This window comes from Catharus ustulatus, chromosome 4, assembly GCF_009819885.2.
Source record: "Catharus ustulatus isolate bCatUst1 chromosome 4, bCatUst1.pri.v2, whole genome shotgun sequence".
NCBI classification, from domain to species: domain Eukaryota; kingdom Metazoa; phylum Chordata; class Aves; order Passeriformes; family Turdidae; genus Catharus; species Catharus ustulatus.
In genome coordinates this window covers 38,711,089-38,726,701 of record NC_046224.1, presented here as the reverse complement: position 1 = coordinate 38,726,701, position 15,613 = coordinate 38,711,089, and the positions used below count along the sequence as shown (strand labels likewise).

Here is a 15,613-nt window from a genome sequence, read left to right as displayed (position 1 = left end):
ATAAAATTTTGAATATCACTGTGCAAAGAAACAAGTTTAAATGCATTTTGTCAAATTATTTTTCATATTACAGAAGTGCATTCAAATCCATACACATACTGCTTTTGGATGAATACAGCATTTTCAAGATCTCTGCGTGGTATAAAGAACAATCTTTAAAACGAGAAATGAATAAGAAAGTACAATTTGAGGTAGGAATTTAAATCAGGAGTTAAATGTACATAACCTTGCAAGGTCTTGATCATTATGAAAGGGATCACAAGTACCTGCCAATAACTATTTCAAGGATGTAAACATTTTGGCTGCCAGTGTGTTATTTACATCTATAGAAAATTTATAACTGGAGAAAATGGTATTTAATTTTGAAATAATATAGACTGAATATGACAGGTTTCTTGGCACCAACAGCTACTAGAACTGTGCATTGCCCTTTATGGAAAGTGACTGAAACCTTATTTCTTTGAAAGTTAAAAACAGTGAAGGACAAAAATCCTTGAAGATGACTTTAAGGACTCAAGCCCTGTTGGCTGTAGGCTGCAACAGAACCTTTTACAGCTGAGTAAATACTTCCTTTCCCCTCAGCTTTATTGTTTTGAAAAATTGTGACCTTACTTCTATTAATAATCTTGGTATAATACTTTCCAGTCTTTTTTGAAATCCAGGGCTGTATCTGTATGATACAAATGCAGTGGACTGCAGAGATACCCAAAGTAGTTCTGAACGTTATTAGACAGGAGAATAAAGCAAAAGACTCAGGGTAAGGCTGTTGTCCTAATTCTGGCACATTAATCACACTGATAGGTCTATATGGCACAGCACTGCATTGGGTCTCACACCTGAGAAGGTTAACAAAATCCGTTTTAGAGGGAAAATATTTCTGAAATATTTCTGATCTTCAACATCTTTATAGTAATAATGACTGCCATTCACTCCTCTTTACCTTCACCTATTGAAATCAGTTGCAAACAGAAGACAAATCATGTTAGCCAAGATCTGATACAGGAATTTTAACTGGAAATATCAACACCTCACAATATCCTATAGAGAAATGCAGAAGCAGAAAAAAAAAGATTCAAGACGATTTAAAAAAATTATTACTCCTTTGCACACTACTGAACACAGTATTCTTTGAAAAGCACCAGAATAGTACTGCAGTCCTTAAAAACATTATGTAATAAATTCTGCAGCTTTATTTTTGTGAAAAAATAGGATATTTCTTTATGATTTTTATCAATGAAAATTTCTTCAAAGTAAAGGCAGAAGTATTAGTTTACAACATTAACACAATTATGTTCTTGTTTGCTTTTATGTATTGTCACTTTCAAGTATTTTGTGTTGGCCTTCAATCAACACAATCTGTTTTAAAATGCCTTCAACTAAAAGTGCGAGAGGTAGGTTTTATGGGCAGAAAATGCAAGCATTTGAAACAAACAATTTATTCCAGCCCAATTATCCCAAATATTGCCTATGACATAAAATACCCATAATGAAATTATATAGAGCAGCTATCTTTTACCACAATCGACAATTCTTGTTGCAATGAAGGATGCTATCCCTAAGCTCGCACATTTCAGAGGTCAAATTTAAAATAGGATATGTATAAAATTTCTAAATTAATATCAGCTTGAGCTGAAAAAGAACATTATTTAAAAATGGAAATCCAGTTTCCTTGCTGGCTCATCAACACTTAAAAGGTTAAGCTGGTAAAATATCGTTCTTTATTCAGGTCTCTTCTAAGCTACTGAAGGCAGAACAAGTTGTTGCCTAGGACAACAAAATATTTAGTGACTGTATTTTATCTGTTTCTGTTGAGAACTTGTGGGCTGGTAGAAGAGGTTATTTTCCAGGGGTTTTAAAGGAAATAAGAAGTACATTGTACTCCCTGAAAAGGAGATCACATTCTGAAACTTGAAATATGAACCTTCTGATAGAACGCTGAGATTTTAGACAGAAAATCAAATTATAAGGCAATTTATTTGTTCCTGAATGGAGAGAGATTTTGTTAGGATACTTCAGAGACAGTACTCTCTCTGGCAATAGGTAGAGCAGGTTGCTTTATAATGCAAGATATTTTTTTAAATAAATCAATCATTTGTGTTACCTTGTGTGTTACAGGACAAGAAAATGATCCTGCAGATGGAACACAATAGGTGCTAAAATTGCTCAGTTTTGATTATTAGTGCTAAAAATGACTGCCAATCACTACCTGATTATAATTTGTTTTGAAGAGAGCATGGGGGAAGAGAAAGAAAGAAATAAAAGAGAAAAATGGGGGGAAGCTCTGATTAAAAAATTCTAAAGCAAATGCTTGCCTCAGAAAGGAGGGAAAAGCAATTGCTATTTGCAAATTTCAATGGCTAGATTTATGAATCAAACATGGCTGCTTTAATATCACTTTTAAATTAAAAAACCAATATTTTTTGCCATTTCCATTATGTAAGGAAATAACAGAATCAGGGAAATTGCTTCAAAGTATTTATATCATGTCTTCTATTTAAATAACCTGTAGTGCAAAATTACATCAGGTGGATTCGAAAAAAATCATTATACTACAAAAAAAAAAGTCATGACATTGCTCACAGTGCAAATGTTTCCTTCCTTCCTTCCTTCCTTCCTTCCTTCCTTCCTTCCTTCCTTCCTTCCTTCCTTCCTTCCTTCCTTCCTTCCTTCCTTCCTTCCTTCCTTCCTTCCTTCCTTCCTTCCTTCCTTCCTTCCTTCCTTCCTGCCTTCCTGCCTTCCTGCCTTCCTGCCTTCCTGCCTTCCTTCCTTCCTGCCTTCCTGCCTTCCTGCCTTCCTGCCTTCCTTCCTTCCTGCCTTCCTGCCTTCCTGCCTGCCTTCCTGCCTTCCTGCCTTCCTGCCTGCCTTCCTGCCTTCCCTCCCTCCCCTGGAGTCTGAGTACTGCCATGATCCAAAGCGAGAGTGGGAAGAGGTAAACACAAGATGTTTAAAGGAATTGCCATGGTTTATGTCATCTTGTGATCTTTTGCAAATAACAGTATAGAGGAAAGAGAATGATGTATTTTAAAATACCTTCTTTAGCATGAGGAACAGATGGAAGCTTTCACATCAAATCACCCCAAGGCTGTAAGATCACTACCTATGCAAAATGTTATATGGAGAAACTGTATGGAAGACTTAAACGTTATCAAGATAAAATGCTGGCACATGGATCTGTTGAGATACAGAGCTTCCAATGAGATTTCTAGAGACCGATACTGCAATACTACAACATAACAACAGTTTCTAAATTATAAGTAGCATCCACAGCAATTTAGGAACTGAGTGACTAATGGAAATATTATCAGCATTTAAAACTAAAAGTCTGACTGCCGAAAAAATAGTTTGCAAATGCAAGATCCAAAGAAACAAATTTAAGACATGATTGCAATTGGTACATATTATATTATTGCAAAAGAAACAGAAAAGCATTATTGAAACCACTTTGAGACCTCTGTGGGTGCCCTGGATAAAGGAAATCTGCGCAGCTCCTGCATATGGAAAAAAAAATGCTATTTATATAATATTGCATGGTTTTTTTGTACATTTAATGAACCTACTGATCCAGTGTCAAAGGTAAATAGAGTAATTTAGAGTGTTATTCTTTGCATTTGCAACCACAGTGGCTAACACATATGAATGTAACCCAATTTACAGCATTATCCTACTAATGAAGGAAAAACTGAACAAATCCATATACATCTTACCTCATGAAGAAATAATGATTTGTGATGAATGCTATTCAGTTCCATACTCATCCTAAGAGTTTTTGATATGAAAAAGACCAACAACTCTTCTGTTGTCAAAAGAATGTTTAATGTTTGGTCCCCCATATATATTAATTAGGATAGCTTTGCAAATTAAGCCAAAGAATTTGAATGGATATGGAAAGTTTCCTTCATATTTCCTCAAACAAACCAAGGCTGTCCATTACCCATTTCAAAATTGTAGTTATTTGATATAAAATCCAGCATAAATGTAGTAGAAAATGTTTTCCTGAATGTATTAATGCATCTTATACATAGGTTACTATTCTACTAATGAGGGAGAAGTCCCAAAGTTCAGTCTGCCTGGCAGACTGATTCACATTAAAAGATTCACATTAAAATTTCAAAAGCTAGAAATATCTGTTCTTTAGTAAAGAGGCACATTTGGTTTTGCAGGATGTCAGAGACATTCTCAAGAATTCTATGCTACCTAGAAATTGAAATGGAAGACTTTTGGTTTTGCATCAATACAATTGCGTCTAAAGAATCACATTGGCTTACATAAATTAGCTTTAAGAACTTAATCAAGTACCCTAACAATATGCTTCCAAAGAATGGAATATGTTTGTAAAGACAATATGTTTGTAAAGAGCGAACAAAGTCATACTGACAACTTTCTACACTACACAGCTCTAAAAGATATTTTTAATAACAAAGTACCTAATCACTTGAGATCCCACAGTCTATACTTAGTGCAGCCTCATGGTCTTGAAAGCTCTTCTGACCAACAAAACTGTTGGTGCCATTTAGAAAGCAACTAAAGGAAGAGCTATGGACATCTTTATCAATCAGCAGTGTCTCTGGGATTTCAGAAAGGTCTGTGGCTCTAAACACTCAGCTCTTTTCAGTGATATGAAATCTAGCAAGTGGTTCTGAAGCAGAGAGGAAAAGGAACAGGAATTGTAATTCTGGAGTTGCAATGTCTCAGAGAACATTTCGTTCCTCTCCCAAAACTGTCTCTGCAGAGTGGCACACTTGGGAAATTAAGTAACAACAAGAGAAGAGTCACAGAGTAATTTCTCAAACAGAATCTGAAGGACAACCCTCCTAAGAAAAAGACATCTTTTCATGCTAGATAGCATGGGAAATTTAGCTGTCAAGTGAGCACTGTACAAAAATCCATCCATTTGGTGTGAAGTACCCAATCAAACTGAGGAGTTACTACCTGCTTTGCTGGAGTAGACAAACAGGCTGCTTAGTGAGACACTGACCTGATCAAGGTATCTGAATGCAGTATGTGCAGTATATTTAAGTTCTTTAAGCACAGTCTATATATGGCATGAATATTGTAGGTGTATTAGTCAGCCAAGGCCTCATGAGAGCTCTGAGCACTAAGTTCAACACAGAGGCTTCCATAACAGACCTATAGGCTCAAGCTAGATACATATAAAGAAATTCTGACTTTGAAATTAGAAATGTATCACTGCCACTCTGTGACTGCATTTGAGCTGTAAAGAGAAGGACCAGAAAGATGCAGAGCAAGGATTTCTGGATGTCTGAAATTACTGAATGATGTAAGACTCTGGTTTGCAAACGAGACCATTGACAGGAGAAATGACAGAAGAGTGTAAAATGAACCACAGGACAGAAAAGATAAATAGAGAAGGAAGTCAAGAATTAATTTGATGAGCTGCTAGCAAAACGTGCAACTTTGCCCTTAAAAACTTGTTATTTGAGGACTGGAAAGTGACAAAATTTATGTCAGTTTTTGAGAATAGTTTCATGGAAGATCCATGGTAATACTGACCCCTGTGCCTGTCTCAGGTGAAATAGCAGGAATTAAAAAATGCATACTAGTAATGCACACATGAATAAAGACAACCAAGAAGAGTTAAAGTGACTACATGTAAGGAGCTTCATATCTCAGGAGCCTATTGGTGTTCCTTGAAGCAGTCAAAATCACATAGAGAATGTTAATGATTTGCTTAATCTGCTTGTTTGCCTGAACTTCCAAAGTCTTTTGATGAAAAAGGCTTAAAACGCTTTTATAAAAAAAACCCCAAAAGCCACAAAACAGCAGTCATGACGTTAGGCCATAAGATGAGGTTCTTTCATGGAGAAATAGCTGTTTAAACCAGGACAATGCAGGAGAAATTGCAGTTTTCAAGGTGGAAGAAGGTTTCAAGAAATCAGTGAATGAACCTCAGCAGTTCAATATATTTATTCATTCTATAGGGAAGAAGACCAGCAGTAAGAAACAAAACTTGATGATTATAGGAACTTATTCAAGGTTGAAAAAGGTAAGGACCAGTTGGGCCCAATTCCAGAAGTCCTTGAGCTCAAAATTATTATTTTAATTATGCTATGCAAATAATTTATAATATGCTTTTTCATAATGTACTCCCTACATAGCCTTCCCTGGTCCTTTGTTTATGGTGATTTTTATAGACACTATTGTGGGTTAGGTAGACCCACTGATCTGCTTCACTATGGCTGCTGTTAGGCTCTTTCATTCCTACAGTAAAAACATAATGGGCTTCAGTAATCATGTACTCACTTTAAATAAAACTGAAGGGTCACTTTTCCACACAGCATAAAATTCAATTGAATTCAATTGGGACTCATCAGCAATCTTGCGAAAGGTCCAACATATTTAACCCTAAACTAATGGAAGGCAGTCCATTGGTAACTAATTCCTCTCTCTGGTATTTTTGCTCTGATCCTGAACAGCAATCATTATAACCTAAGAGAAACGAGTAGTGCAATTTAGGAGAGATTTTTAAGGACATTTCCCAAAAAGTTCAAAATCTGGACAGTAATTGAACCATATTGTAAAGATTAATCTTACAAAAGACAGAGACTGAATCTGCTGTGTGAAAGAAGTATGTATGAGAAAAGAAGCTCAGAGTGCAAGATGAACTAATTGAGAAGAAATGTAAACCAGGCCACTTCCATGTAACCCTCCTCCCAGGAGTTCAGCTATGATTCCAGACCTACTTTCAGTACAGCACAGCTGTGCAACTGTTCTCAGTTTCCTTCTGAGAAAATTGCTAGGGCGTGAGAGGGAGCAGTGAGAGAATGCACAGGCTGGAAGCATTCAAGATAAGAAAGATAAAGTTGCAGAAGTATTGTTGAGACAGGGAAAACTGCTACCTCAAGAAACAGCACTCACATGAAGAGGCATAAAATCCTAATGAGAAAAAAGAAAGGGAAATCAGAAGATAGCAGCTCAGCACTACCACAGATCAGCCTGTTCCAGTGAGCCCCAGAGGCCAGCCTTGCCCTTACCTGAGTGATGACTACTTGCCCATTATACTGAGTGACTCATTTGGTGGGGGTTGATTTAATGTCTAGTTCATTAGTCCTACAATGTATTGTATGTTACATGACAAATAACCTGCTTTGTGCTTTTAAGGTGTTTATATCTTGCCTGAAGAATCTTTATGGTAAAAGTTCCCTAAGGAGAGTGAGTCCCACAGGGGGAAGGTTACATAAGTAATCCAGAATAACAGACAAGAATAATATGATTAGTCATATAGAAAAGCCTTTATACTTTAAAGCACTGGTGCACAGGTGCACAGGTGGGTTAGGGGAATATAGAACATACTGGACTTGTTTTCAGCAGATGATATGTATTTCAGAAAACTCATACCTACAGCATTGAATGAATTATATCTGAATCTGGATACGGAATCTGATCTCTCTAACGAGCCAAGAAACCTGGGAGACAAAAGCAGAAGTGTTGGGAAAGCCTAATCTAGAAGACATTCTGAATACTCACAATCCCGGGATAGGAAAATGAGAAAAATGTGTCTCAGAAAGCACATCACAGAAGGAAATGGATCTGGGAAAATTCTAAATTATCTAAATGAAAAATTAATTAGTGAAACAAAAACCTAAATTTCAAAGTCTGATTTTTTGAGAAGGACTGAGAATGCTGGTGGAAGCATACATGAAACACAAGTGAATAACTTTTAAAATTACTCTTCTGATTCAAATGCTTTTAGAAATTGCTGCTTGATTGCATTTGAAGAAACACATCCTCTATGTACATATAAAAGTTTGAAAGAAACTAGCATGTAAGTCAGAGATTACATTACTTTGCTAGAATAATTTGAAATACATTTTAGGAAGCTGAATATTAAATTTGAGTCTTAATGCCAGAGAGCTGGCTGGGGGACCAGAAAAGCTGAGGGAAATGCCCTTTACCACCAGTGCCTCAGACATTCTCCTTCTCTCATATACTTGGTGCTCTCTTAACAGTGGTTTTAAATGAGCTTACCTAAATGATAATTTACAAGAATAATAAAACTGTGTTGGAAGGAAAGTAGGAACTGTTGTTTTTAGGAAGACAAGAAGATTCAAAGTTCTGATCATTCCAGTGTCCTATGAGAATAAAGGATAAATCACGAAGGATAACTTTAATCATAGAATCATTTAAGCTGGAAAAGATCTTTAAATTCATTGAGTTCCACCATAAACCTAACACTGTCAAGTCCCACTAAACCATATCTCTAAGTGCCACACCTAAAAGTCTTTGAAATATCCCCAGGGATGGTGACTCAACCCTGGTGACTTCCCTGGGCAGTCTGCTCCAACAGCTGACAACTCTTTCCTTTCCATCAAGAATTATTTCCTAATATTCAATATGAGCCTTGAGGCCATATCCTCTTATCCTACTGTTTGTTACTTGGGAGAAGAGACTGATCTCCACCTTGCTGCAGCCTCCTTTCAGGTAGGTGTAGAGAGAAAAGTTCTCCCTGAACCGCCTTTTCTCCAGGCTGAACAACCCCAGCTGCCTTCATAGGATGTGCGGCCCAGACTTGCTGCCCTTTCAGGATATGTTCCAGCACCCCAACCTCCTTCTTGTAGTGTGGGATCCACATAGCAGATATTATCTCTAGCATCAAACCTGTTCCTACCCCTCTATGGTTGATTTCCCAATAGCTAAAGAGAAGGAAGCACCAAATATGAACAAAGGAATTTCTTGAACTAAATTAGCTATGGCTTTTATGTCAAATTCAGTGGCTGAAACTGTTTAAAAAGCTGAAATGAAGAAGTTATAATTTCTGTAGCCCTTGACATATTTTATTACACATTAGGCATGACTTTAATGTAAAATTCTTGTTCCATTTACAACTTAAGCATCAAGAGCCACCAAACCAAGGGTACTCTGAATTATTTTTAGTATTCTGAGTCTGTTTTTTTTCTTGCTTTTCAAGTGGCTGGATTTTGACCTACTCAAGTGAAGAGTCCTGTTCCTGAGTAAGTGGCTTTAACCTTTATGCCTTCTTTTATGAAAAACTTTCTGCAATAAGGTTTTTTTGCCATCATCTGAAGAAGTGAGACCTTTGAAATCAATTTCAGACAGCAGGCCTGCTGGTCAGAGCTATGTATCTCATTCTTACAGACTGCACAATGCTTCAAACCAATTTCTTGTCCATTTCTGAAAGATTCCCTTCAATGGAAAGAAGATAGTAATAGTAAATACATTTCTAAGCTACAGATTTTCTCAGTGAACATAATGTCATTACATTAAGCTCCTACTGATTGGGGGGGAATCAAATATGGCAGAACTAAGACAGTAATTCTCATAAGACAAAACTGTTTTATTAACTCCGCTCTTGAACAATATAATACAAACATACTGGGTGGAAAAAATATTTATCTCTATAGATTCCTATGTCTATAGAAGTATTTATACAACTCTTAAACAGCTCCTACTTGCAACTCATGGTAAAAAGGGGTTTTCCCAAGAAGTGCAGATCTTCAAATGGAACATAATGTTAAGCTTCAAAGTTAGAGGGACATAGGGGTTGGGTTTATACTAGTTTTACAGAAGTGTATTTCAGTTAACTTCAGTGCAGGTACTCACCTCTTCATCAGTTTAAGTAAGTTTGGAATCAAACAATCCTTTAATGACGTTTTAATGATCCACTTGGGGGAGCTAAAGGGTAATTTGTTTCCAAACAGATTGTGGCAAAACGGGAAGCAAAATTATAGAAAACAATTAGAGCAGAATCGTCTACTTTTTTCAACTCGGTGCTGGTTGATGACCTATATTAGCTTATGAGGCAAAAGATCCCCAGTTCTTATTACAATTCCAGCCATTTAGAGAAAAAAGAATCCCAGCTATAACTAGCTTAGCAGCAGACATCTGTAATGCATCAATCATATCCTGACTTCAATTATGTACCTACAAGATACATTAAATGAGACAAAACACACGAGACAGAGTTTGGCCCTTACACACCATTTTGTGCTAGTAAGCGTCAACTGTGACAGCAAGAAAAGAAGTTCTAACATTCAATGGTTTTGTCTTCCAACTAATATGTTTTATTATGTTTTCCTTTTATGTTTTTCTTTCTTTTGTTTAGATGTTGGTCTCAGGCTACACCTGTCTGTGCCTCATGCAGCAGTCACTGTGTTACAACAGGGCTTTGCACCATAGTTATGTCCTTCATTTCTCCAGCCTGGGACAAGTGGGAACTGTTTCCTAGCACACAACTACACCAGCTGATTTATCTTATACTTGATGACTATGGTTACTGATAGCCTTTGGTCTGCTCTGGGGCTCAGGCACTAACCAGAGGCAGAGATGTAGTATCTCCTATACCTGAAGGAAGAGCAGAGCCTTTTGTCTGTGAAGAATCAATAACATATGATATCAGGCTTCTGTCCATGTAGAGATTGCCCTAAAAGTTCATAAAAGCTGACATTACAGTTGATTTTAGAAATCACAGCAAAGCTACAATCGTCAATCTTCTATAAGAGAAAACAACTCACTTTCAGACACATAACTCACATGAAAATTCCACTGGCAGAGCTGTACTGTCAATGCCTTCACTGTAACATTACAAACTTCACTATAACAGCACAAATTTCCTCTCATTTCAAATTACCCTGCAGTGCAGTCCACATTAAAGTTTATGGTTACCCATATGTGGGCATCTAATCAAACTGAATCATGTAAATGAATTTTCAAACAAAAGTGATAATTAAATAAAAAATTATGTTATTTTAGAATAAGTTACTATAACCATAACTATATAACTATAAGGGTTTCCTTATTTTATGTCTAATTCAGCATGTGGAAAAAGTAAACTATAAGTATCTCTACAGGAAGTACTGTTTCTAAGCACTTTAAAAGCAAAGATGTGTGCTTTGTAGCTATAAACTCCCAAAATATATTTTTAAATGTCATTCAGCCACCTGAAGGGAAACACAATCATGGTGATTGAATACCATGCTGAAGACAATGGCAAAGTAAATGGAAGCAAAGGGTACAGTCAACCCAGCTACAGGCATGCAAGGTGTAGCCATTAACAGCACTTGAGTGTATCTGTGGTGCAAATTGCTTTTCTGCATTCTCCTTGATGTACAAGGACAAGTACTATATCATGTATTTGGGAGGAACTACTGCTATAAATTAATCAACTTACATTAATTAATTCAATCTCCCATATTTTTTTCACAAGGTCCATCGATGTATAGCCATTAATTAGAAAGGATTTGGTATAGTCACCCAGTTCAATGGAATCCAGCCATTCAGCTACAGAGGAGGGGTTGTAACCATCATGACCGATCTGCTTCATCTGAAAAACAAGGATGAGCAAAAATTACTGGTGATACTCATTAAACACTTTCAGAAGAGGAGTTACATGCATTATTTTCTTTGGGTCAGTTATCTTATTCTCTGCTCTACAATGGTTAGTACAACATGAAACAGTTTTGCGTTTAAGCAGAATAGGACTTAGATTTTGAGGCATCTTTTTCTTATTGATGCTTGCCTTTTACATCAGAGTATACCAAGACTGTAGCTGGAGTTCAATTCTTTCTAGACATCAGAGAATTCATAAGTGGGGAAAGACAAAAGAGAGACATTAATATCCTTACTGCCCAAAAATGTCAGATTTTCACCGCAGATTTCATGGAAGGGGAAGAAATTAAACTGAGAAATGGTTATTTTGGTATCATACTGCAAATGAAATATATGGTCTTGGTTGTATTATTCCTGATTTATCTTTTCTACCAGCCTATATATTATTTTATAACAGCTGAACCTGCACTATATTTTTCTGTCCTCAGGGAAGGTTTAAAAAAGTCTCTTTACCTGCTCACATTTTTCATGGCACTCCTGGGAATTAACAAGTTTTAGATTGCTCACTGTCTGTTAAGTTACCTGAGATTGGACAAATGAATCAGGTATGATCAGAATGAAATTCACAGAATAACATACACAGAAATGCACCACTTGCATGTATATAGAAACACAGCCACCTAATGTCATAAAACTTGTTTTCGTAAAAAGCTAAGAAATACCACTAGCATCTAATTTTTCTGAATTTTGTTAAGCTGCCAGGAAGTAAAAGCTGCAATGTCTCTTTCACAACTGCCTCCCAGAGACAAAAGTGAAGACTTTCTAGATGGTCATTAAAACCATTAAAGATAAAAGCTCTACCTGCATAGTTTGTTATGCCACACTGTTTAAATGAATTTTAAAGTAATCTACAATAGTGGCAAAAAAAGTAGAATGAGGTAGAAAAAAATTATTAAATAGCCCCAATTTTCAACAGTATTCTGCACATGTCATCTTTCTATGGAAGTTTAACTGTTGCTAACTTGATAATACACTGAACTGGTAAATGTTAAGAAGCTTAGGGGGGTTAGAAACAATGGATTTTGCGTAGGTTCTCCTGACAGTGCAGGGTGACTGCGAATAGTAAAAGCCAGTCTCCCATTTTTTCCTACTAGTACACACTCCTACTTCATGAAAAACAATGGAAGTGTGACAGAAACATAATGCTTTGAGCTTAAGTTTGAAGTGACTGACAAAGTAATTTAAAAAGGAGAGAATTCTGATCTTAATATCTTGCCTGAACCAATGGATTTCTCACAGTTTATTTGAAATACAATTTAAATTCAGAGCAGGGAAAAAAAAATTAAAGTCTGCATTTGAAAGCCACAGCAGTGTTTGTCAATCTGTCCATTCAAATGCAGAAAGCCAGCATGCCAGGGTCTTGATCTGGGCTTGCTGCAGTGCCAGAGAGGAGTGATGCAAGCACACTGCAATGTGAATATGAGAGTTTACTCATAGTCTTCTGCTGTAGATGTTTGGTATAAAATATTAATTGCAATATTTAAATGATGTAATGAAGTCATTATTTTAAATCATAAAAGAAAGACAACAGAAATCACATAATTAGCAGTGGAAATCATAGCTTCTCAGCACACTGCTGTAACAAAGGAATCATACTAGATAGAAAGAGCTCAGTTTTGTTGTTGAACTTGACATTTTGGAATTTACTTTATCCTAATTTAGAATGAAATTATTCTATGTCAAAAAGCATGGTAATGTCTTCATTCATTGTCATTCAGACTTACATGAAATATTAGATTGACAGTAGTCTGTCCAGCAGACTGTAAAGTACTGGAGGATCCTGGGAGGCCTGGCTCCTAGGAAACTTATTTCAGCATCCGATTTTAAAAAGGGAATGCTTCAATAGCAGACACTCAAAAAGCAAGAACCTGATAAATGGAATAAGAAAAATCTAGTATAGAGAAGACATGAAGACATGCAGGCCCACAGGGAATACATGAGTTTTGGAAAATATAAGGTATTTTTGTTTCCTTTCTCTAAGAAAGAAAACTGAAAACAATTTTCTGTGAAAACAACTTTCAACGTATCCAGATGGGGTTTGATCTTTACATTTATTAGATTCTGATTTTAATTTTATTTTTTTTTGGCCTTCTGATTTGAGAAAACCTGAGGAGTCTGGTCTGTACTTTTGGTAACCCATCAGCCTCTATGAAAAGTAAACACAACATGGCAAGTTTCTAAATTCTCAATTCCCACTGGAGATCTCTATCAAAAGAATTGTTAAAATTGATATTTCTCTACTACAAGAGAGTTGCAAAGGGCTGCAGGCAACTAAACACAGGTGAACAATGCAGTAAACAAGAGGCTGGAACAACTGAAATGGATGTGACAATTTCAGTCTTTGGATTTGGTGCCAATAGACAAAACTGTTATTGGGTTACTCAATAGCCTATATGAAAATACACTGGTCTGTTGTAGGGCAGCAGCTGACTGCAAGCATTTCCCCCCTCCCTATCCCAGAGTTTTGTCTGCTGATATTCAAGGCCATGCCGCAGGTAGTGCAGCTGCTTAGCCTTGGATCACATCTGTGTGAGCAAGAGCAGAGAGAAGTCTGGCCAGGGCTTTAGCCAGACCCCACCTTTAGCAGGAGCTGCATGTGAGCTCAGGTCCATGTCCTGACACTTGCTTGAGCTATGCTGTAGGTATGGCTGTGCTCAGCTCACACTTGCTCATCCTCAACCACTGACTCACCCACCGAGGTGGCCTTGTCCTGTCCTCATCCTTGTGAATGTTCTGTGGATTTGCCCTGGGATGTGGCTGCTCACAGTCACTGCCACTGTCCCCTTGCCCTCCTCATCTTGTCCCAGTGCTCCCTGCCCACTGCCTCCCTGAGCTCCCAGCCCACCTGCCCTGGCAGGACAGTTGCTACTATCACAAAAAAATCTCAGAACTAGAATATTTACTATTAGTTTCAGCACAAAAGTGGTATTTTGTTTTGTCATGAACTGAGAACCACTCTCTTACCTAAAACAGGCTTTCTAAAATGTGTCTAAAATGAAAATTAATAAAATTTCAGTATCTGTCCTCTTTTATGCAAAGTCTCTTTCTGTCTTTTAATAATATCAACTTTATTAACTGTCATTCACAGTTACCTGAATGTTTTCCTTTCAAATACTTGCTGACACACATATTGGTTATCTAGATGTGACAGTATCATTAATAGTATCTGCTTTTCATATAAAATTTTATGAGTTTTCAAATAAAAACACTTTGAAATATCTGTCTGGAAGTGCTGCTCTTTTACATTGTCAGAGATTCAGTTTAGTTGCATCTTACCCCAGTTTTCATTAAGAGGTCATGGCTCTTAGCCTGTATTCTTTCTTCTATACTGCACTGTTATCTTGGACTCCTCTCACAGATCATTTAAACCCTGTAGGCTTCTTTGTTGATTGATACTTCTTGAAAGAAAAACTCCCTCCTACCTACTGAGTGTATTTCCATGCATATATATTTCAATCATTTTGCACCAGCTACAACACAGGTACCAGTGGTGTCAAACATCCAAGTGAGATGCACTCTGTTTGACTCAGATCAATGCAAAATCTCAGAGCTGCAAGTCATGACAGTGTTTCAAATATTAACTGCTCATAAATAGGGGCACTATTGTTCTTCCACAGACACTCCTACCAGTTCATTCAGTTGTTTAGAGAGCAATACCAATGTTAGCTTTTTCTCTGCAGAAGATTTTCATGTGCTGACTGTGGGAAAGGCTAGGAATAGAAGCCCAAAGGATTTAGAGAAAAAGAAATGTTTAAGAAAATATGATTCAAAAAAAGTATGGAAGAAGATATAAACCATATGAGATTTCTGTCCTAGGGCTTATTGATATATCATCAGTATCACTTCCCTGGAAATGAATAGAAAGCAGAATCCAGAAAAAGCTGTTTCTCACAATAAAATAGCAATGTCAAGTAGTATCCTGATGGGTTGAGAAATCCCTCACAAGAGACTGCCTAAACAACAGATTTTTAAAGAAGTATATCACTGCTGTGTCAATAGAACATTTTACATTAGGATAAAAGGTACTTGAGTTTTTTGTCTCTGAAATGTGGCCAAATAAATACAAAAGGAGCTTCAAAGTAATCACATATGCACTAGAAACATCAAGGTAAATTCAGGAGCGTGGACTGTTACCAGTTTTCTTTGATCTTCCCAGACAGATGAGGCACTAATACCATATCCTCCAAAGGTAATATCACTATCCAGTGGAACTTAGTGTATGTATAAAAATCAAGCTTTTTATGTGCTG

General features: G+C 36.8%; 1 protein-coding gene across 10 annotated transcripts in view; it reads right to left on the bottom strand.

Moving 5' to 3' along the window:
• Positions 1-15,613, bottom strand: part of ANKS1B (ankyrin repeat and sterile alpha motif domain containing 1B) — a 536,016-nt gene that overhangs the window by 143,888 nt on the left and 376,515 nt on the right. For all 10 annotated transcript variants that reach the window (XM_033058235.2, XM_033058234.2, XM_033058231.2 and 7 more), the window contains one exon: positions 11,147-11,299. In XM_033058235.2, the coding sequence (XP_032914126.1) occupies positions 11,147-11,299 (153 nt within the window). The remainder of the gene's footprint in view (positions 1-11,146; positions 11,300-15,613) is intronic.